Source organism: Hippopotamus amphibius, chromosome 14, assembly GCF_030028045.1.
Source record: "Hippopotamus amphibius kiboko isolate mHipAmp2 chromosome 14, mHipAmp2.hap2, whole genome shotgun sequence".
Taxonomy (NCBI): domain Eukaryota; kingdom Metazoa; phylum Chordata; class Mammalia; order Artiodactyla; family Hippopotamidae; genus Hippopotamus; species Hippopotamus amphibius.
The window spans coordinates 8,552,650-8,576,711 of NC_080199.1; the positions used below are offsets into that span (position 1 = coordinate 8,552,650).

Genomic DNA, 24,062 nt, shown 5'->3' on the forward strand with positions numbered 1-24,062 from the left:
TCAAATGACATATTAGCATAGCAGGAATTCCTCTGTCAACACTGCCTCTTGTAAAAATAAGTGAAAAGTAGGTGCTGACATGATGGTGTTCATACTATATCGCTGCTTGTCTATAAATCTTTTGTTTCAATGAACAGAGTTGAGATTCCAATAAGGAATTCAGGAGGACTGACTTTGGTTATTGAACCTGGAGTCTGTGACCTGTTGAGGGATGATTAACTTGACAAGTCGTCAGTGTGTTTCAAAGTCTGGTTTAGAGAACGAGATTTTCAGTTGGAACACTTGAATTAGGGTATAAGAAATTGAATTGAAAGCTTCGTATCCTCATATAAATGTATATAAATTTTTCCCTCTCCAAAAAAATTTCTCTGTAACAATTTTTCACTCAACAATAAATCATGTCTCTCTTTCCATAATCTTACATTTTTCTTAAGAAGAATATTTTGGATGTGAAGAGAGGATGTGGCTGTAAAGGTGTAGAGCGAAGGGTGCTTGTAATTATGAACATAGAACTATACACACACACACACAAATATATACGCAGTTGATGAAATCTGAATAAGCTCTGTGAATTGTATAATGTCAAGCTCCTGATTTTGAACCTTTTGTAACTTCTCATGAATATATAATTATTTTGAAATGAAATTTTACTTTTAATTAAATTTCAAAAGTAATACATAACTCATAATTATAAAAAATCAACTTCTAATCCGTATCTTCTCAGTAGAACCTGTTAAAAAGTAGATTTTCAGACATGTTTTGGGTCCATAAACTTGGAGGTTAGCTCCACCAGGGACCCAGATCACAATATTCATCTTCTCCATCCTTTCTTCTGGATAAGAAGGATTATTTCTAATTTTCAGCTCTCCCCAAAAGAAGGCTGCCTGCTGGTATACTATGGGATAAATTTCTCAAAGTTAATTACTGAAGCAACGGGTAACAAATTTTTATAGACAACGCAAAACATAGAGAGAAATTATACAAACTATGCTCTCATTACTAGGGTTTTAAAATCCCATTTTCCTATATATTCAACAACTCTGGGTATTACTCACTTTTTCATCTTTGTCAATTTGAATACAAAAACTGTCTTTAAAATATTTTCCCGGTTACACATGAAACTGAGTATCTTTTTTTTTCCTTGTCTTTGATTTTTCAGCGACGTCAAATTTTCAATTTAAAAAATTTTTTCAAGCTGTTTTTTTTCAACTCTTTGTATATTATGGACATCAACTCTTTCTATTATGTTTTCTGCAAATGTTGTCTCCCAGTCTTTTTTGTCCTTTGAAGAAATGTCCTTTGATAGGCTCATAGTGCTTATCTCAGTATAGAAGTTCTTAATTTTTAATGTGGTCAGATCTGTCCATTGTTACTTTATGATTTCTTGGTTTTGCATCTTACATAGAAAGGCCTACTCACCTTGAGATATAAAAAACATTTTACAAATTATCTTAAAGTATGATTCTACAAATTTTTCGTATTTTTTGTTATCAGTATAAATCCCTTTGAATGGTTCTAACAGTGTTCTCTTAAGTTCTTTTCTTGTCTATTCTTCCAGTTGAACTTTCAAATCCCTTTGTTAAGGACTGCAAAAATTTCAGGTGAAATTTCATTACTTTGAATAGTTGATGAAACTAAAACATCTATAATATTGTGTTTTCCCATGAGGAAAGTGGTGCATATGTCCATTTATTTGGGTCTTTTCTGGGGTTCTTAAATAAAATTTTATGTTTTTTCATATAGGATCTTGAATCTTTTGCATTATGTTTTCTCTTGGGTATTTGCTACATTGGTTTCTATTTTGCTTAGGCTTTTTATTAGTATCATATTTTTCTAGCTTATCATTTAATGTGTTTAAGAAAACTATGGATTTTTCTGTCCTGTACCCAACTACATACTGCACTGTTTTATCAGATCTAATAAACTTCACTTGATTTTCTCAAAGAATTATATTTGAAAATAATGACTGTGTATCTTCTTTACCATATTTATAATTTTATTTATTTTCCATCCTTATTGCATTGACTGGGACTTCCCACACAATGCTAAATAACTGAGGTGATAAAGATTCTTATCTTGCTTCAGGCTTCAGCGGAGCATTAGTCACGTTCCTCCAGAGAAACAACCAATAGGTTGTGTATATACAGAGAGATTTAAGGATTGGCTCACACCTGATTATGAAAGCTGGCAAGTCCAAAATCTGCGATTCAAGTCTGAAGGCCATCAGGCTGGATCCTAGGAAACATCTATGTTGCAGTTTACAGCTGAAGGCTGTCTGCTGGCAGAATTCCCTGTCTCATGGGGGAGGTCAGTCTTTTGTTCTCTTCAGTCCTTCAACATATTATGGAGGGCAACCTGCTTGACTCAAAGTCCACTGAGTTCAATGTTAATCTCATCCAGAAACACACAGAAAATCCAGAGTAACGTCTGACCACATATCTGGGCCCCTTGGCCCAACCAAGTTCACACATGAAATTAACCATCAGAAATAGATTTTATTCAACAAATATTTATTAAGCACCTAATATGTGTCAGACATTGTATCAGGTTCTAGGCATACAACAGTGCACAGTCACTATCTCTTCTGAAAGAAGAATGAAATAAACAAGAAAAAATAAATAAATAAGCAGGACAATTATGGATTGATAAATAAAACCAGTTATTAGAGAGAGAAAGTGGGCTGCGTGGTGGTGGCTACTTTAGATTGGGTGATTAAAGATGTTACTGATTTTTCACTGTTAAGCAAAATGTTTGTTATGGTTAATGATAAACAACCACTATTAAAATAAGAAATTTCTAATCACTAACTTCTTAAAAAGGAAGGGCATTAAAATTTTCTTAAATGCTTTTTAGGCATCTGTTTAAATGTTTGTGTTTAATTTTGATTTGCTTTTGTTACTTTAATTCATAATGAATTACAATAATAGTATTCTAATTTTGAAACACTGCAAAAACTCTATTATAAAAGCTCTAATACATCCAATTATGTATTATTATTTTAATCCGTGGATGGATTGATTGTGCTAATATTTGGCTGAATCTGGCCTACCACTTCTTTTTGTACAGCCTGAAAACTAAGAATGATTTTAACATTTTTAAATGGTTGAAAAAAATCAAAATAATAATAATAATAATGATGCTGATGCTGACATGAAACATCGGAAATTGAAGTTTTGGTGTCCACGAATAAAGATTTGCATTACTTTCCTATTGCTGCTGTGATCAACTACCACAAATTTAGTGGTTTAAAGCAACACGAATTTATTTTCTTATAGTTCTGGACTTTAGAGTATGAAATCAGCATTTCTGGGATAATGTCAAGGTATTCGTAGGGCTAGGTCGCTCCTCAAGCTGAGGGCAGAATGCCTCTTTTGGCTTCTAGGGGAGACTTTCTTACATTTCTTGTCTTGTGGCCCCTTCCTTCATCTTCCCATCCAGCAGCTTAGAGTCTTCAACTCTCTCACTGCCTTTGTCATCACAGCGCCTTCTCTCTCTTTGAATAAGTGTTATTCATAATAGTCAAATCGTGGAAAGAATCCAGATACCCATCAACTGGCAAATGGATAAGCACAATGTGGCTTACCCATAAAATTGAATACTATTCAGCAATAAAAAGAAATGAGTTATAAGAAGGAATAAAACACTATTACTTGCTACAATATGGCTGAATCTTAAAAACATGATTCTGAGTGAAAGAAGCCAGCCATAAAAGACCACATAGTGTAGGAAATGCCCAGAATAGGCAAATCTATAGGCAGAAAGTAGGTTAGTGGTAGTCTGGGTTTAAGGGTAGAAGGAAATGGGCACAGTTTTCTTTTGGGGTTGATGTAAATGTTCTTAGATTACGGTGATAGTTGCCAATGGTTATAAATTTGCTGAAAACCACTGAACTGTACTCTTAAAGTGAGTGGTTTTTATGGCACGCAAATAAAGCCGTTTTTGAAAGCTTAGCTAGAAAATTAGGAGACAAGAAATGTTAATTAAGACTTTGTAATTCGGGAAAATGCTTGCGATAAATGCCAATAAGTGGTTTTCTGCATTTGATTTCCTTACTTGCGCTGGGACAGAAAAGAGGGTGGTTATTAACTGCCCTGGGCTTGGGGAAGAGTCATTCATTCATTCATTCAAGACATATTGATTTGTCAGGAATTATTCCAAGATAAAATAACAACAATAAAGACCCTGCCTTCGGTCCAGGAAGAAGACAAATTCACAATACGTTAAGTGACCAGGGTGGAAGGATAGGAAGTGTGGGTGCGGTGATTAAGAAAGGCCTCTCTGGGAAAATGGCAAGTTAAGTGAAGACCCCAAGGAGTTGCAACGCTGGCCTCTAGATCCTTCCGAGAAGAGGGAAGAGGCAGGACAAAAGCCCTGTGGTGGGGCGTGTCTGGTGGGTTTGGGTGTGAGGAGAGTGAAGACGCCCGGGGGGTCTAGAGCTGTTGGAGCAGGAAACAGATAACAGGGGAAGGGGCCGATCATCTAAAACCTTGGTCTCTGCCAGGCCTTTAGCTGTGATGATGGCGAGGCGCGGGGCGGGGAAGCCTTTGGAAAGTGTTGAGTCTCCACTCATTTCAACCGGTCCAGCGGGCCCCTGCTTGGATAAGCAACGAAAAGGTGGGGGCAAGCGTGGGAACAAGAGGCCCTTTAGCCGACTATTTCAATAACCCGGGCAAAGACGGTGGTGGGGCTGCGACAGGTCTTGTATCAGCGGGAGAAGGGGCTGGATTCTGTACATATTTGCAAGTCCAACAAACAGGATCGCCGGAGTGATTGTGGGGTGTGTGAAAAAGAGAATAATCAGAGTTGACCCCGCGTTTTTGGGCCGGGGCAACTGCTGGCATGGCGTGGCTGGGACGGGGAAGGGTCCTGGGCGGAGGAAATCCGGGGCGAGGCAGCGACGGGAGGCACCCTGTCAGCGCCCCGAGCGTTGGGAAGCAGACACAGCCGCGTCACCGTCGGCAGCGAGGGCGGGAAAACTCCCGCTCCCAGCGTGCCCCGCGCGCCGGCCCGCGCGCCCGGGGGCGGGGCTTGCGCGCGCGTGCGCCGTAGCAGGACGCGCTGGCGGGTGCGGCGAGGCGGTCCCTTCGAGTGTGGTAGTTTGCTCCCTGAAGGGAGTGAGGACGGTTAGGTGCTCCCGGCCGCTTTCCCGTCCCCGGTAAGTGCGGCGGTGGCGGTGGCGGTTGGGGCCGCCAGCTGGGGGACGGCTTCCGAGGGCTTCCCGCGGCCCCTCCTGAGGCATTTCGGGGTCGCGGCCGTCGCCCCTCAGGGGCTGTTGGGCGGCTCCGTGAGGCGTTCGGCGTTGGTTCGGTCCCGCGCGCCGCGGCCGCTGGGGCTCCATGCATCCGTTCGTCTGTCTGTCCGGTCGGGAGGCGGCGTGGGGCCGGTGCGGGCGGGGAGAGCCGGGCGGCTCCGGCGGCCTGCGAGCCGGGAGGGTCGCCCGGGCCCCGGAGCCGGCGGGCAGGACCGGACGTCCCCGGGCGCCTTTGGGTCCCGGACTCCGGGAAGCTTCGCCCGGAGTTTCTGCCTGCGTCGCGCCCGTGGTGGACGCGGCCAGTTATCGACGCCCCGGAGGACTTGAACTCTTAACGTTCGCTTTTGCCCCGCGATTCCCAGCGCGGCGCTTCGACGCGGTGGTAACGCACCAGCCTTTTCCCAGTTGGAGGTTCCCGGGCGGGGGCGGGGGCGTCGGATCCCGCGGCGTCGGGGGCGATCGCTGTCGAGTCCCGAGCGTGAGCCGCGAGCACACAAGCCACTCGTGAAAACGCTCGCGACGTGGGCATACGGCTCAGCACGACCAACCGTCGCAGCCTCTGCCTGAGTTTGGTGGCGTTTGCTGCCTGTGCAGCTGAGACGCTGAAGCCGAGCCTGGCTCCAGCCCTTCCCCGTCGGAATCCCCACCCCCACCCCACCCCACCCCCGAGCCCGGGATTATAATCCGGGATTGTCTAGACCAGGTTGGGATTATATCCCGGAATCGCGCTTCACTGTCTGCCAAGTGGTTCAGCACGTGTGCGCGGTTGGGAAGGACTGACGGTCCGTGGTCAAGGGAGGGGCGTTTCTTCTGCAAGGGAAGAAACAGAACAAAACCAAACCCGCAGACACTCAAGTTGTTGAGGAAGAGTACAGCGTTCCGGGTTAAGAGAGCGGATTGAGTTACGTGTGTCTAATTTTACTCCCTCCTGAAATCTCACTAAAAGGGATTTTCAAAAAGACACAAACCCACAAAGATGAAGGAAATGGGAAAGGAAACAATAGCCATAGAATATTGGGCTCCAGAAAGCATCTTAGCAGATAGCTTAATTCTAAACCAGCGGCAGGGAATACTGCGGAACATTTTATATAAGAAACACCGTCTTCATAATGTGCAGCGACTGGCAGCACGGGACAGTTTGGGAACTGGCAGTGAAAGGAATGGTGCCGAGGATGGATGTGGAGGCCTCAAAGACTCCTCAGGTGAACTCTGTGTGAGAAGTAGTCAGATACCTAGATCTCCTTCCCCACTTCACACTGTTGGGATACTGCTTCTCTCCCATTGGGAGACTGGAGGCTATTCTCTTGAGAACTTAAAACAGGCACAATTTTGAGGCTACATTTATGAAAACGGACAAGTGAAGGCCGAAGTCCATCATCCTCCTCCAGTTTAAATCCCAGGACTTTTTGCAGCCAGTCTAATACCCTTCAGGCTCAAATATGCGAATTCTACACACACATACGCATAAAGGGAAAGATACAGTAAGTTCATCGCAGTGATTGCTTGTGGGAAGGGAATGGAACTTTGTGATTGGAGGAAAAAATGTGAGGAGACTTAACTATTCACATTTTTGTTCTTTTAAAATTGTGTACCATGTGCATATATTACCTATTCAAAAATGGAATGTATTTTAAAAATTGCAAATGAGTACAACCTTTGACACAGGAATTTATCTTATAGATATGTCTACACACGTGAAAATAATGTTAAGGACAGTACCATTCATTACAATATTTTAGCCAAAGATTGGAAACAATCTCAATTTTCATTAATAGTATGGTAGAATACTATGGTAGAATATGGTTGGTAGAATAAATTATGTACAACCTTTCCTTGGAATATTCTGTAGCTATAAAAAAAAATGAAAGAAGCTGATTGTATAAAAAAGAGAGTGATCACCAAGATTTATATGGGGGGAGGGGCTCAGAAAAATATATCACCAGTTTATGAAAAGGAGATATGTGTGCGTGTGTATGTATATAAAATATCTGTATATAAAAGCAGAATATTGGTTGCCTTTGGAGAGGGGATCTGGATGGTAAGGCAAAAGTGGAATGAGGGAGAGACTTCACTGTACATTTTTGTACCTTCTTAACTTTGAACCATGTTATTGTTATCCAGTGAATAAATTAGTGCATGTTAATGGAAAAAAAAGATGAATAATGGAGATCCGGATGGTGATAACATCCTGAACAATAAAAGGTCTCTTACTGTAGGAAGAATGCTACATAACAACCCTGAAATCTCAGTGGCTGACAGCATCTCAGGCTTTTGGTTCTTCAGGTAGACATTTCATGGTTCTTCAGTGGTTTAGATGTTGGTTGGACTAGGCTGGACTCCAGACTTAGGTTTGGATTCAGATCTGCTCCATGTGTCTTCATTCTGGAACCCAGGTTTAAAAAGCAAAAACACATGGAGCATATTTTTCTCAGGGCTGAAGGGGAGAGTTCAAGAGGACGTCTGGAAATTTGCCATGCCTCAGCTCAGAAGTGGTGCACTGAAACATACTCTGTTGGTTAAAGCAAGTCACATAGCCAAGCCCAAAGGCAATAGTGTGGCGATTGACACTTGCCTACTGGGAGGCTCTGCAGTGTCTCCGGACAAAGGGTGTGGATGTATTACTTCCGTTGCAGGTGGGAGGAAGTGTTGGGAACAATAAAGAGGAAGGAAATGGGTTAATAGAAAGATGCTGTGAAATTAAGTTAAAGATGGCTGAGAATAACGATGCTTAGGGGAAAAAATATTTGTGTGTATGTATATGTATATATACTTATATATATGCCAAGATACAGCATCCTACTTTGATATGAATTTTCTTACAGCATCCATGTTAAGGTATCACATTGGCTTTATCTTATATAACACCTGCCAGCCCCACACCTGGCCCTATAACCAATTCTGAGTGACCATGGGCATGAAAATAAATAATGTACATGTAAAGACACCAGTTCTTAGAGAAGTAATTCGAAATGTGTTTATTTTAGCTACTGAATGTGTTCATTCATAGTTCTTGTGTCATATCCATGTCTGCCAACCCACCTTTCACAACAGAATCTTCTTTTCAGGGAGATGTCCTTTGCTTCTCAGATGTAATGCACTTTAAGTTTGTTATTCAGCAGTGAAAATGAGTCATACAGAGGTAATACATATTTTCATACATTCTGCATCTTCAGGGTTACTTTTTCTTTTTTCTTTTCAGTCATATGGCTCCAGTGTAGTTTTCTTATTTTCAGCCTGTACTGTGAGAGACAGTAAGCATTAGTGGTTAAGAGTAAGGACTTTGGAGCAGACTGCCTGAGTTTGGATCCTAGCAAGTGGATATATAATCTTGGGCATATGTGTAACCTACTGTGCCTCAGTTTTCTCATCTTTAAAATGGAGATAGTAACAGTACTTGCCTCAGAATTCTTAGGAAGGTTAAATGAGTTAATGCATATAAAGCAGTTATACTAGTACCTGACGCACAATAAGTACTTCTTAAATATTAGTTATTATTAATATAATTGCTTTTTATTTGGAGGCTATGACTTGAATCATGGGTCTCAGAACAAACGTAAATAGTTATTCATTTGTCTAAATAGGCAAGAAAGTAATTTTTGATCCCTTTATTCTCTTGAATTCCAGGTTAAATTAAAAATACCTTTTGGAAATAAATTGCTAGATGCTGTTTGTTTGGTACCTAACAAGAGCTTAACATATGGAATAATTCTTACACATGGAGCATCAGGAGATATGAATCTTCCTCATTTGATGTCACTGGCATCCCATCTTGCATCTCATGGGTTTTTTTGCCTGAGATTTACCTGTAAAGGCCTTAATATTGTACATAGAATTAAGGCATATAAATCAGTTTTGGTAAGAAAATTTCTTTATATTTACTTATGACAAAATTCTGTTTTTAAATTCGTAATAAACTTAAGACAAGTTTTATTAGCAGTCATTTGGTTTAATTTAAAAATCTTTTAATGAGTATTCTTAGGAACTCAGCAGTGTATGAAGGCTGTGTAGTGGTCAGAGTTCTCATTTTTGCCATCTGTTTCCGTGGGGATGAGTGCTCACATCATAAATGTTTTTCCGTGATACTGCCAAGGAATCAACCTGTGATGTAATTTTCTTATTGGAATTGTGTAACTTTAGGGTATATAGTTCTAGATATTTTGCCTCGTATGCTGTGAATGTACAAATAGCATGATTTCTATCGTAGAAACTGTAAAATCCCTGGATAAAACAAATCTGACATTTCTTTTAATCCAAATTACTTCAAGCTTGCCAAGTTTTTCAGAGCTTTAAATTAGATGTTAGTAGTGGTGTTATCAAATTTTGTATTAGTTGGAAGATTTTACTGGTGCTTTTTTCCTCCACAGTGTGTTCTTTAAAAAATATTTTGGTACTTGAATTTTTTTAGACATTGTTTTTTTCCCCACATATTTTCCTGGATTACCCAATGTATGATTTGATAGTAAAGGCATGACCAGAAGAGCGAAGAATTGGTTACCTCTTCTAAGAACAATCCCTTAAAATTTTATAATTGTCTTTGCAAAAATTTTCATACATTTCAGTAATGATGAGAAAGATATGTTGGTTTCCAGTGGAATATTTCATAGGAGAAGAATTGATAATTTTTTGGTCGATTTTTCTAGAATTACCTAAAGACCTCAGGAGAATACAAACTTGCAGGTGTTTTTCTTGGAGGTAAGTTTCAATACTTGTGAATACTTGATTTAAAATCTACTCATATTAATATAGGACTAGGTAATAGAGAATTAAAATTAATGATAGAGACTTAAGGATTTTTTGTTTTGTTTTGCTAAGTCACTTCCTGGTATAACATCAGGTACTTTAATATCTAAATCTAATTTAAACCTCATTTATGTATTATAACCTGAAGATCTCTCCTTTCATTTATATCCCTGATTCACCCTCTCTCAACTGATTCCTTCACAAGGATTGTCTTCACCTTTTTAAGTATTCTTTTGAAAAATAATTTTTTTTTTTTTTAAGAGTTGATTTAGGATCAGTTTTTAGCTCTTCACAAGTCTTTGCATGTTGCAGCTTGTTAGTTGCCACCTTTTGTAGTTAGTATTTGTTGATAAGCAACATGATGGATGAACAGTAAATGAAACCTGATTTGTACATTATCATCACCACTACTTTATGTGAATGTTTGTGTTTCAAACCGAACTTAATTTTAATTGATTTTAGGTCGTTCAATGGGCTCAAGAGCAGCTGCCTCTGTCATGTGCCATACTGAGCCAGATGATGCTGATGATTTTGTTCGAGGCCTCATTTGTATTTCCTACCCACTGCACCATCCGAAGCAGCAGCATAAACTTAGAGATGAAGATCTCTTTCGTATAAAAGATCCTGTACTGTTTGTGTCAGGCTCAGCAGATGAAATGTGTGAAAAGGTGACTTATAACTTGATATTTGTGTGAATGAGACAGAAAAATGAAAGAAAGATTTGGGGAATAAGATATTACCTGCAACAGTCAGTCTCTTTAAAAGATACTGACTTTAGGGACTTCCCTGGTGGTCCAGTGGTTAAGACTTCCAGTGCAGGGGGCACAGGTTCGATCCCTGGTCAGGGAACTAGGATCCCACATGCTGTGGCCAAAAATAGATAGGTAAAATTTTTTTTAAAAGATGCTGATTTTACTAATGCTAGTTTTGTGTTACCTCGTTTCTTTGGAGAACCTGAAAATATAAGCATACTGACTATTCATCCCCCAGTAGAGTTGGTAAATGGATTAACTCTTACTTAAAAATAAAGGATTAATATCTGAATCTTGTGAATCTGGGAATACTTTGGTTTATCATTTCAGCATTTAAGCAGATTCTTCAGTTTGATATAAAATTGACTCCTGAGAAAAAGTAACTTGTACATATTACTAAATTTTAGTGTATTTCCCAGAGCATATAATTTTCTTGGGAAAAATACTTTTTAAAAGGATTTTGTTGGCTCTAGTTTACTTAATGACTTTTTAGCATCAGTAATGAATGCTTGATCTGTGGTGTTGCTGTATCTGAAAAACATAGACTGCTTGCATGTTCCATTGCCTCAAAAGTTAGCTGAGGAGTAGCTTTTATTGACTATTTAGTGAGTGGATGCCAGTATAGGTGGGGTGGGAGAAAGAAAATCTTTATTAAACACCAGTAGAGCATTAGTCTAGTATCCTTTTCTTTTTTCCCTTTAGAACTTGTTGGAGAAAGTGGCACAGAAAATGCAAGCTCCTAGTAAAATCCACTGGATTGAGAAGGCAAATCATTCCATGGCAGTGAAAGGACGGTCAACAAATGATGTTTTCAAAGAAATAAATACACAGATTTTGTTTTGGGTCCAGGAAATCACTGAAACGGACAAGAAATAATTGTCTGTAGTTAAAAGCTGTGTTATTTTGACTACAAATACAGTTAATTTGTTAAAGAACAGCATACATCTCAGCATTGTGAGATGTATTTCAGGTTAATTTAATGTACTTTAATGTTCCCCCATTTTTAAAACACATTTTAATTGTGAAGTTAATGTCCTTTACAAAATGTCTTTTGAAAGCACTGTTGTATAAAGATGATGTACAAATATTGAAAATGGTCTAAATATAATTTATTTTCTTTAATATAGTTAAGTTTTGAAAAATTAAACATTGAATTTTGTTACAATAGAACTTTTGTCTTAATTGCTGTGCAGCTGAGAAGTACTCTTAATTTTGCAGGGCAATGTCATCTTTATGAAAGGAAAATAATACTTTAGTAAATTTAGTCAGATTTACAGAATGTATACATCTATTTACCTAATCTTCTAATAAATCTCAAGGGATAGATGAGGATACGTTTTCAAATATGGAGGCTCTGAACATTGTTTTTAGAATGAAGTAATAACTTTCATTCATTAAATGTTTACTGAAGGCCTGTTACAGGCAAAGCCTCATTAGGTTTGCAGTTATGAGTAAACAGTTGTTTAATATAGTGGGGGAACTTAATGTCTAAATCTCTCTGATTAAGAGGAGAATGAAATAAGGAGTAAATAGTGGGACTAACATCTGTGCTCCATCTGGGCAGAGTTAGGGCACTTAATTTTGCCTTGAGAAGTGCAGGTATCACTTGGACTAGCCTAGGATGGTATTGAGTTATATATTAAAAACAATTTCTGTATTTCCTATAAAGAACACAAAAATGTGATGAGGCTGATTTTATATATATATAAAAGTTTGTAGTGAGCAGTGGCTTTCTCTAGTAGGAAATGAACTCCATTCTCTGGTTTCTCTGCTGCCCCAATGTTAGGCCCTTCCGACACCAGGGTGGCCTGAGACTCTTGCAGATTTTTGAGCTCCCTCTTTCCTCCTGCCCTGGTGAAGTCAGTGGATTTTAATTACTTGTTAATGTTTCTAAATAGTGCATAAAGAACGAAAACCTAGATAATGGCATCTAAATTGTGTGTGTTATAGAATGAAATCATGTACAACTACAGAATCAAAATTTCCATGTCACTCAGTGTATAATAGTTACTTTTTGACTGAATTTCTTGAACAAGGCCCTAATTTTAAAAACTACTTAACTTTTAAAACAAGACTGATCAAGATATTATAAACATAAAAAGTATTTAACCAGAGCTGACATATAATAATGGTCTATTAAGTGTAAATCAATTGGAAAATACTGATATTGTAAACCAGAAGTGAAACTAAAAAGGAAAATACAAAGGAACACTTACTATAAAGCAGACTATAATGTAAAAGTACAACAAAGAAATAGGTTTAAAAGGTTACTAGCCAGCTGTGTAATTATAATAAAGTTTGCAAATTAAACTATAGGCATAAAATGGATGACCCTTCAAAGATACTACTTACAAATATAGGGATATCATAGAATGTCATTTAAAGTTGATTTTTTTCCCTGAGTTATCTGTAAGAAACTACTATTCCTGACTGATGAAACAGCTTGTCATTTGAGAACTGTGTACCTAGCCATGGATAGGGAACATATGCTAGAGAAAGATAGAGTGATATGTGTAAGGCCAAAATAAACATTTGTGAAAAGGTGCTATCTGCTCTTCTGCATAGAATTAACACATCTCGCAGGGAAAAGGTGCAGCTCCTTGGGGTCTGAGGTTATGGTCAAAGAGCTATCCTAGTGCCGCCTCTTGTAGGCCCTGAATGTTGGCACAACCATTCACCCAGATCAGCGGTTCTCAACCGGGGGTGATTTTGTCGTCTAGGGGACATTTGACAATGTCTGGCAACATTTTTGGTTGTCATGACTGGGGTGGGGGTGCTTCTAGCATCTCATAGGTAGGAGAAAGAGATTCTGCTAACATCCTACAGTGTACAGGACAGCCAGCCGTTACAAAGAAGTATCCGGTCCAAAATGTCAGTAATGCCTCAGTTGAGAAACCTTGTCTGACAAACCAGCTTTGGGATTATCTTTAAATCCTTTCCCCTTCACCGTTAGCTTTTCTACACCACTTCTGAATCCATTTGCTTCCTTTTAGTCGCCAAATCCTGTGTTTTCACTGTCAAAGTCTGATTCTATCCCCACTTTGTTTACACTGCCTGGTTTACAAGCTAAGCCCTCATCAATTCTCATCTGTATAATTACAGTAGCCTAATTCATTTTACTATTTTATTGTCTCCTTGATTCAGTAAGCCATTTGATACTTCTAACTCAAACCGTTGGTGGATCTCCAAAGGTGACTTAAGATTAAAGACCTTAGTTCAAGGCTGTCCACAATGGGCCCTGTCAACATTTTAACCTTATTTTCTTTCCCCCATACTCTGAACTTGTACACAGTACTCCAGCTAACCTGGACTACACAAAGTTTTGGAACAGGTCTTTCTGTCTTCTGTTCCTGAAATTTTTTTCTTTGTTAGTCTTTGTCTGCTATCAGATCCTACTCATCCCTTAAGGCCCTTAAATTCTCTTTCCTACATCACAGCTTTTCTTGAATTACCCCAACCAAGTATCTCTCCTTTGAAGCCACATAATATCTTCTCTGTTGCTATTCACACTCTGCCTTTTCAGAGATTATTGACATATTTGCCCTATACAACTAATTACATACTCCTTCGGATCAGGGAATGGTTTTCATTCATCTTTGTATCCATAAAGCACTTTGTGTTACTTGCTCAGTGCCTTATGCATTCATTATTCAATAAATACTTGTATTGAACCAAGATATTAATAGCCTTGGTTTTATATTGCTATTTTACACACTTATTATTGGGACTTTCTCTTTACACGTAAAGAATAAAAACCTAGTTTACAATGCCCAAATAGTTCAAAGAATGTGGCAATGGTAGATATAACATTTTTTAAAACTTAAATAGAATTTTTTGAGTGTTTTTTCCGGTATCTGTATTACTGTTAGTAATGAGTTTTTCTCTGCTATTTTTTATTGTCTTTGTGACCTTTAAAAATAAACCTAGCATTTACTTTTTATGCTGTTCACGTGAGATTGACAAAAGAAGAGGTTTCTAGTGCAAAGGACAGAAGTGTCTATGCTGAAAAATAGGTAACTGTACTTTTATTAGTAGTTAAGTACTTAAGCAACAAACATGGCAAAGCCCTGGAGGGGGATACACTTCTTGCAGACTTAAGCATCAGCAGGAGTGGTACACAGAAGTTCCTTTTCAGTTCTTAAGAAGAGCTATTTGTGGTATACTAATTAGGGATTCGGTGTCAACAAGCCCTAAAAGATCTAAGAAACTGGAGACTTCCGTAGTGTTAAAACACCGAATCCCATTTAAGATAGTTAACATTAAATGAATTAGAGAATGTCTGCCATCAGGCAAGAGAAACTGAGTATTTTGCTAGCTGCACTAAATATAGAAAAGCCCAGCGGAATAAAATCACCCTAATTGTGTATATGGATGAGGAGTCAGAGAGGAGGGTGGACTTTACCCTAGAAGAATCCAAAGGAATTGTTGAAGTTTCTTCTAGAACTAAGGAATGCCTCCCATGCATTCTGGAGAGCTATACTTTGCAAAGACAAACACCGCGATCACAGTTAAACCTCAAATAAGATCACAAATACCTGTAGGCTATGGTCCAGTAGACTGGGAGACTGTAAACTCCTAGGATGTGGTACTGATCTCATTATCTCTAATACTCAAGGAAAGTAAGAGCTTGATAAATCTTTTTTGCACTCAAAGTTATGTGACAGAAGAGGCCTGAACAGTTAACTGTGGTGTAAAGAATTATACTTCTTTCCTCAACCCACCTTGAATAAGTAAAGACAAAGGAAGTATTAATTCATTACCTCTTCAAAGGGACAGTGCTCTAAATCCAAGGTAGTGTTAATATTTTCGTTAATAGTCCAGACTTTTCGGTATACTTGTGACTCTAGACTTTGAGAGAAGGTGAGCAGTTCTTAGCCCTGGCTCTGCCCCACCCTAATTCTGACATCAGCAAGCGTCACAAGGAGCTGCTCCTTGGAATCACCGGAAACAGGGTAAAGAGGAAATTCACCAGGAGGCCATTCCAAAATCCAGCTTTGGTTTTCAGCATCACAGTAGATTGCTGAAGAGGAACATTGTTGACAGACCCCTCAAACAAAAAGAAATATAAAATGAGGAATTCTATTTTAAGAAAAAATCAGGGAGGACCCCCAAAAGACAAGTTATTATCTGTCCTGTAGCATGACAATGAGACATACCAAAAAATTATTTAGTATTTATCTGAAATTCAAATTAAACTGGGACACCTAGTTTTTGTGGGTTTTATTTTATTTTATTCATTTTTTTTTTGTTTTTGCTAAATTTGGCCACCCTACAAAGAAGCATAAAATACACTATTTCTGATGGTAATAGAAAATGGTTATGTCTAATTCAAATTTGTTCTTCATTTTTAAAATTACAGGGTGGTGATAATCCAGCTGTGCTAAGGAATTCTTTATAGAATTGTGGGGGGTTTTGTGTGAAATTAATGGAGGATTACTTTTTTAATTTTAATTAAAAAACTACTGATAGTGTCGTACATGTCTCACCAGTGAACTTTCATTATTGCTACAGTGAGTTGATATGAGCTCAGTTACATACCCACTATGACACGTACATCACTTTCCTTAGACCAAGAGCAGTCACTGCTGCACTTGACAAGGCACTGGGCAGCACTGGACATTTTTTTCTGGCAGTGTTGCATGTGGTTATGAGATGGGCTTACCACCTTTTTGTGTTTGGGGGCATGCAGAATTGAGGACTTTGGGATGAAGACATCAATCTATTTCACATATTACATAAAAATGTCAAAGCAATTTTATTTCTTAAAAAAAGTGGTGCAGGGTGGGTTGGCAAATGATACATTTTTGACATTATGGGACCTTCTAGAGTCCTGGACTTCTCAAAATAACTGGATGGCAATCTTCTTTATAATTTTCCTGGGAATTGTTTTTGAGATCGTACTCCTAAAGATTTGTACAGCCTTTCAGAAGAAGCCTGCACCTCCTTCAGAAAAGCATAATTCAGATACCCTCAAGGTAGGAACAAATGCTGGATTTCCTTCTCCCCGATTTTTCAAAATAACAGCTGAGAATAACATACAATTGCGGAACTTTGATATTTGGATTACTCTAACATTTTGTTGTCTCCCTTAAAATAGAAAGACAGTTGCCTGAAAATCATGAAAGTTGGTAAGTATCCTACAATTTCATATTTTAATATAAAATTTATTCAGCCTGAGCTTCTCCTATTGGTGCTCTGACTTTTTTTATTCCCATTTATCTCTAGATAATTGGTCAGTTCATTCATCTTCAGAAGAAAGGTAAGTGATGTATTTTGAAGTTAGATGAAACAGGTTGGTTTTGTTCTATTCAGAATCACACCTGAATTACAGAAAAGGGTTTTCCCATTTGCCTAGAGGATGACAGCTGTTCAACATCATAATTCAGTCTAACTCTGATTTTTTAAATGGTTGCTCTGTTCCAAACTGTGTTAATGGCTTTTTATATATCATTGAAATTATCCTTTCAGGTAGGTAGTATCATTACCGTTTTTACAAGTGAGGAAAATAAAGCTTAGAGAGGTTACGTGGCTTGCTTCCCTACTCCAACCTCTCTCTCCAATACACACAAAGAAGTAATAATCACCAGTTCTGATAATTCAGTTGAAAAATATTCATTTAGCACCTACCGTGAACCGAGCAGACCCTGAGCTAGGTGCTACAAGAGTGACATGAAGCGAGTTCACATCATCAGAATTCATCAGCATCCTAAGGATACATGAGTGCTAGAGATTAAATACAGACATCACTACTCTTGTTGCTACCAGTATCTTAATTGTTTTCATCAAAATCCATTCAGCAATCATTAGACACCCCTATATAATGGACATTGGGTTTTTTACTGGGATACAACTAATAAGACTGGGACAAAGTGAGAGAGTAGTATTGACGTTTATACACTACCAAATGTAAAATAGATAGCTAGTGGGAAGCAACTGCATAGCACAGGGAGATCAACTCGATGATTGGTGATGACCTAGAGGGGTGGGATAGGGAGGGTGGGAGGGAGGCTCCACAGGGAGGGGATATGGGGATATACATATAAATGCAGCTGATTCACTTTGTTATACAGCAGAAACTGGCACAACAATGTAAAGCTATTATACTGCAATAGAGATCGAAAGAAAAAAAAAAAGACAATATCTGTTCTCAAGAGGCTTATATTCTTGTGGAGGAAGCATAAAGGATGATTGCTTGCAGTATAGGAACACAGTGAAAGGAATACTCTGAGAACACTTAGGAGATACCTAAGCCAGAGGTGTTGGGGATGGCTTCATGAAGAAGGTTATACTGGAGCTGAATTTTAAAGGATACGTGAAAATTAGTCAGGAAAAGACACTGGGTTACGAGGATAAGAAATGCATTACAAGCCATGAGCAGAGGCAAGGAAATAAGAAACAGGGTATGTGCAAATACACTGTGATGTTTTCAGAGCTGCTGGAATGCTAAGCACAGGTCAGGGAGTAGAGGGAGAGGAATGTGAAGAAATAGCCAGGAGTCAGATCATGGAGGACTTTCTATACCCCATTAGGAAGCTTGAAGTTTATTCTGTAGATAGTGAGTAACCCCTGAAGGTGGCTAAGTGTAGGAGTGACACAGTTTTGTGCTTCAGCTGGATCACTAGGAGCTTTATTCATTTAACCTGGCTGCTCTATTTTTATATTGAGTACTAGCAACTCTAGTTATAAAGTGGGTGTCCAGGGAGGCACTAACAGTATCTGGAAGTACGGGGAGGTGGAATCCCGGTCAGGGTGGGCAGGGAACAGGAATGCCAGGGAAAACTAGGACACCTCAGAGAGGAATTCACCATAAACGGTCATCCAAAAGTCAATTGGACAGACCAGGAGTTGGCATTTGAGGTGTGCAGGGGTTAGGTGTGCACTGGAATTGAAAGTTCACATATAATTAAACACCAGAGGATTGGTAGACAAGAGAGGAAGCCACGAGAAGTGGGGAGAAGAGGATTTTTAGCATCAGGGTCAAGATGATCTGAGAGTTTCCCCATCCCTCTGTGCCACTATTCTATTCCTGCTTAGGTGGAATTTGATCCTTTTAATAGGCATTAGGAAAAAGTAATTGCGAAGAAGAGATTGGGGGGTTGGTGTTGAGGGAAAAGCATTAGGAAAGAGATCTGGCTCCCACAGTGACAGCACACTGCAGTGAAGAAACACAAATTTTGAATTAAAAAGGTCTAGGTTTATGTCATAGTTCTGCCTGTGAATGATGGCATGGCCTTGGGCAAATGACTTCAACTCATTCCATTTCCGTACTTTCAAAATAGCAGTTATGGGCTTCCCTGGTGGCACAGTGGTTAAGAATCTGCCTGCTAATGCAGGGGACAGGGGTTCAATCTGTGGTCCAGGAAGATCCCACATGCTGCAGAGCAACTAAGCCCGTGCACCACAGCTACTAAGCTGGTGCTCTAGAGCCCAAGAGCCACAACTACTGAGGCTGCATGCCACAACTACTGAAGCCTGCACGCCTAGAGCCTGTGCTCCACAACAAGAGAAGCCACCACACTGAGAAGCTCATTCACCGCAAGGAAGAGTAGACCCCGCTTGCCACAACTAGAGAAAGCCCACATGCAGCAACAAAGACCCAGCACAGCCAATAAATAAATAATTTAATTAATTAATTTAAAAAACAGCAGAAGAATTACCTCTTAGGAATGTCATGAAGATTAGTTAAAATGATGTGTAACAAAGCAAAAATATTTTACCCTGGCACCAGAATTCCTCTTTGGGGTAGAATTATATTTGGGAGAGCATTTTAAATTATTTTGAAATAAAAGGGCTTGAATGTTGGTAGAAGCTCAAGCATAAAAATGGTTAAAGTTGCACTGCATCAGAGACTGAGTGGGTTTTGTCTTGCTTATGAAATGAGAGAGAAGAGAAAGGTGGAGGGGTGGGCAGAGAGGAAGGAAGAGCAGGGGAAATGGTGTGAGGCTCAGGACTGAATCAAACAAAGATGCTGGCCAGGCATAGTCTCCGTGAGCAAAGCAAACCACTGATCTTACATTTCCCAAAAACTGCTGGGTTTTGGGCAATGGTTTGTTTCAGGGTTGACCTCAGCCTTCGAAGTGTGTTCCTGGGAAAATCTGCCATCAATTATGTGATTTTCAAAGATTTTCAAAGTCACTGACTGGTTGCTTTCAGAAGTGTATTTCCTAAGCCAGTTATCATTGATAGATAAAACTGTTTAAAGGCAGATTTGGTGTTTGTATGTTACTATGACTATAGGATTATACTATGACTCTACACCACTGATTGATTTAATTGATTTACAACCACTTCTAGTACTTACTTGTTGCCATGGCTATAGAGCTGTCGGTCTTTTCCTAGGAGTATGGGGAGCTCTTTTTAAATTTTCAAAGGCCAGTTGAGATTCCCTGGTGTGGCGAGGCCAAAGGACATTTAAAAAATAGAGAGGCATGCCTAGTGGTTAAGTGGAAGTTGTTTGTACTGCTGTAGTTAACTCCCTTCTGTACCTGCCTCCAGCTTTCCGTTAAAGTCAGCCACATGGTGCGGGTGGTTTGTGTATGTGTATTCTTCCCTCTTCATTGAACTTGAAGAAAGGGTTGGGTTGTATGTCTGGATCAGCTTGTTGTGGACAAGCGTTAGCAATCAGAAACCTAGAGGTGAAACTGGCCATTCAGCAAATATTACTGAGGGCCGACAACGTGCTGCAGGCCCTTGAGAAATAGCGGTGAACAAAACAGACGACGCTTCCTACCTTACATTTTACACGGGGGAGTCTGATAATAAATGACAACATGATAAATGAATTATATGTGTGGTGGTGGTAATTATGTGTGATATGGTAAAACAAAAGATAGTATAGGGTGAGAAGAATCAGGGTGCCAGAAGCAGGAGAGGAGAGATAGGTGCAATATACATGATGGGATTTAACTAAAGCCTTGAAGGATGGGGAGTTAACCAAACAGATGTGGTAAGAGAGTATTGGAGAGGTTAGAGAATAGGTGACCAGATTATGGTTGGGCCTTGCAGGCCATGTTAAGGACAGTGGCTTTTACTCTGAGTAACAACAGGGGATCATTGTAATTTTATGCAGGAAAATGATATGTTCTGTCTTATATTTTTAAGAGATATTCTGCCTGCTGTGTTGAGAGTAGACTATCTTGGGTCAAGGGTCTAAGCGGACGTCAGACTATTGAAAGTGATCCAAGTGAGACATAAAGGTAACTTAAACCAGGGTGGTAGCAGTGGAGGTGCTGACAAGTGATTAGTTTCAGGATATACGTAGAAAAGTAGAATCAGTGGGGTATGGATGTGAGACAAGGGAGGCAAAGACAACTCCAGGTTTTTTACCTGAGCAAGTAAGAAAGGTGCAGTTGTCATCAAACGAGATGACGAAAGCTGGGGGTGGAGCAGGTTTTGATGGGGAGATGAGGAATTTTGTTTTGCAACTGTTGAAGCTGAGATGATTGGGCATCCAATAGAGATAATAAGTAGTCTGGGAGAGCTGTCTGGTAGAGACAGTGGGTTTGGGCGTTCCTGGCACATTGGCAGTAGTAAAAGCCACAGAGAGGGTGAGATTACAAAGGGACTGTGAGAAGGTAAGAGGAGCAGGGGCTGAGCCCTGGGGCACTTCAGAGAGGTCAGGAAGAAGAGGAGGAACCAGCAAAGAAGACTGATGAAGAGCTACCAGTGAGTTATAAGGAAACCCAGGAGAATATGTAGTCTGGAAGCTCTCCAAGTGGAGAGTACGTAGAGCAGGAAAGACAAATAGGTATACAAGGTATACAAGTTAGGTATCAGACCAATATCCTATGAATATAGATGTAGACCCCTCAATAAAATACTAGCAAACCAAGTTCAGCAGCATATTAAAAGGGCTATACACTCTGACCAAGTGGGATTATCTCCAAGAATGCAAGGTTGGTTCAGTATATGAAAATCATCTAGCATTGTTTGTTAGCTTTAAAATTATAATATTAAATTGTTAAAATGTTGGTCTTTCATTTCAGCTTTCCTCTATATTTTCCCTGAAATGTGCAAAAAGTTAATTCTGTTTGTGTCTTATAGTTTCACTGTTTACTTTCCTAAGTGAGTAATACTCCCGTCCTGATGAAATTTTATCCTGATTATGTCTGGACCTTGCTATAACTTATTAGGGTCCCCTGGATTCCCCAGAATGCTTATGCATCCTGCCTGTATCAGTTAGGATATTTTAATTCTCAAGTAACAGAAAACCATGATTCAAACTGGCATACTAAGAGAATTCGTGATATCGTATAATAGGAAATCCTGAGGTAGAATTTGCTTTAAAATTCGTTGATACAGTGGCTCAACAACTTCATCAAGGTCCTGTATCTCTCCCTCTGTCTGTCCTGGTGTTGATTTTACCTTGAGGTAGACATAAAGATGGTCACAGGAGTTTCAAAATCAGACCAGCAATGTCCAGAAGCAGTAAGAGGCCATTTCTTTCTGTGTCTTTCTTAGAAACAAGGCAACTTTTCCCAGAAGTTGTTAAAACTCTTTGTCCCATGCTAGGATTTGTTCCCATTCCTAATCTAATTACCATGTTAGATTTAGCCTGATCATTTGGGATAGAATTAATTTTGAAGAGTCCACATCCATGATCTTACTCCAACCCCAAATTTTGCTCTAGTAGCAAGGACAAATGGTGTTACTAAAGGTGACATGATACTGGGTAGGTGTATTAGTCAGGGTTCTCCAGAGAAATAGATCCAGTGGAATAAAGACAGACAGATAGATAGGCAGACAAACAGACAGATACAAAAGGAGATTTATTGGAATTGGCTCATGTGGTTATGGAAGCTAAGAAGTCCCATGATGTGCCCTCCAAAAGCTGGAGAACGAAGAAAGCAAGTGATATAATTCAGTCCAAGGCAGAAGTCCTGGGGGGAGGAGGTGTGCAGCACTAGTGTAAGTCTCAGAGTCCAAAGACCCAAGAACCAGGAGCTCTGATGTCTGAGGGCAGGAGAAGATGGACGTCCCAGCTCCAAGAAGAGAGAGGGAGAGTTTGCTCTTCCTCCGTCTTTCTGTTCTATTCAGGCCCTTAATGGATTGGGTCCACCCAGTTGGTGAGGGCATATCTTCTTTACTCAGTCTGCTGATTTAAATACTAATCTCTTCCTAAAACATCCTCACACTCAGAAAGAGTGTCTTACCGGCTTTCTGAGCATCCCTCAGCCTAGTCAAGTCGACACATAAAATTAACCGTCACAGTTCGTAACAAAGATGTGTACCTAGCCTGTATATTAGATGTTAATAAATTCTCTTAACAGTTGAGAGAAGTTGGAAAAGTATTTAACATATTTTAAATATTCACCTAATACTTTTGTGTTCTCTATGAAAAAAAGGTAATCAATAGTCTAGCCTAAAATACTTCAAATTCTAATTAGCAGAATCCAAATCAATGAGATTTTCCTGTATAAGTAAACATTTAGAAAAAATAATTTTTGTGATGGGGTATATTTTGATGATTTTATATATTATCCTCATGGCTTTGTTTATGATGAAGGGTTATTAATAAGTAGGGTCATTCTTCCAGTAAAGTACAAGATAATTTGTGTTCCCTGAACAAACAGCTACCAGAGGACTTCCTAGGTGGTGCAGTGGTTAAGAATCCGCCTGCCCAATGCAGGGGACCCGGATTTGAGCCCTGCTCTGGGAAGAGTCCACATGCCACAGAGCAGCTAAGCCCATGCGCCACAACTATTGAGCCTGTGCTCTAGAGCCCGTGAGCCACAACTATTGAAGCCCATGCGCCTAGGGCCCATGCTCCACAACAAGAGAAGCCACTACAATAAGGAGCCTGCGCACCACAATGAAGAGTAGCCCCAGTTGTCAGCAACTAGAGAAAGCCCGTGTGCAGCAACGAAGACCCAGCACAGCCAATAAATAAATTAAATAAATTAAAAAAAAAACAAAAAACAGCTACCAGAATTTCTGACTTAGCTTATATGAGTTCCAGTTTATAATTTGAGGCTGCCTTACCATTAAACAAAACTTAAGGTACATCAGAATCACCTGGAGAGCTTGTTAAAACAGATTTCTGGGCCCCATCCCCAGATGCCTGATTCATTGGGTATAGGGTGGAGCCTGAGATTTTGCATTTCTGATCATTTCCCAAGTAATCCTGATGTCTCTCGGTCTGAGCATGGTTAGACCAAGCCTAATCGTTTGAGGTAGAAGGGATGTTGGAGAGTCCACTTCCATGATAATATTTCAACCCCAAATTATGTTGAGAAGCATTACCCTAAAATGTAGGCTTTTCTCTTGATCAAAAACAAATAGCTGTCGGTGGACCTAGAGAGTGTCACACAGAGTGAAAT

General features: G+C 39.6%; 2 protein-coding genes across 5 annotated transcripts in view; both read left to right on the forward strand.

Annotated features, from left to right (window-relative positions):
- The first annotated feature begins 5,042 nt into the window (after positions 1-5,042).
- On the forward strand, positions 5,043-11,913 carry TEX30 (testis expressed 30). 4 transcript variants are annotated; one of them, XM_057707977.1, is made up of 6 exons: positions 5,043-5,155; positions 8,317-8,390; positions 8,876-9,106; positions 9,892-9,943; positions 10,454-10,659; positions 11,446-11,913. In XM_057707977.1, the coding sequence occupies exons 2-6, from the start codon at positions 8,376-8,378 to the stop codon at positions 11,617-11,619; spliced, it is 678 nt and encodes a 225-aa protein (XP_057563960.1). In that variant the 5' UTR covers positions 5,043-5,155; positions 8,317-8,375; the 3' UTR covers positions 11,620-11,913. The 4 variants fall into 4 exon arrangements, with proteins under 4 accessions (XP_057563960.1, XP_057563962.1, XP_057563959.1 ...); XM_057707976.1 differs by lacking the exon at positions 5,043-5,155 and adding an exon at positions 5,725-6,453; XM_057707979.1 differs by lacking the exon at positions 8,317-8,390 and having other exon boundaries at positions 5,074-5,155.
- Positions 11,914-16,484: 4,571 nt separating this feature from the next.
- The window catches only part of CCDC168 (coiled-coil domain containing 168), a 30,929-nt gene continuing 23,351 nt past the window's right edge, over positions 16,485-24,062 (forward strand). Inside the window, exons 1-3 of the mRNA XM_057707181.1 lie at positions 16,485-16,718; positions 16,841-16,871; positions 16,969-17,002. Coding sequence (XP_057563164.1) covers positions 16,485-16,718; positions 16,841-16,871; positions 16,969-17,002 — 299 coding nt within the window. The remainder of the gene's footprint in view (positions 16,719-16,840; positions 16,872-16,968; positions 17,003-24,062) is intronic.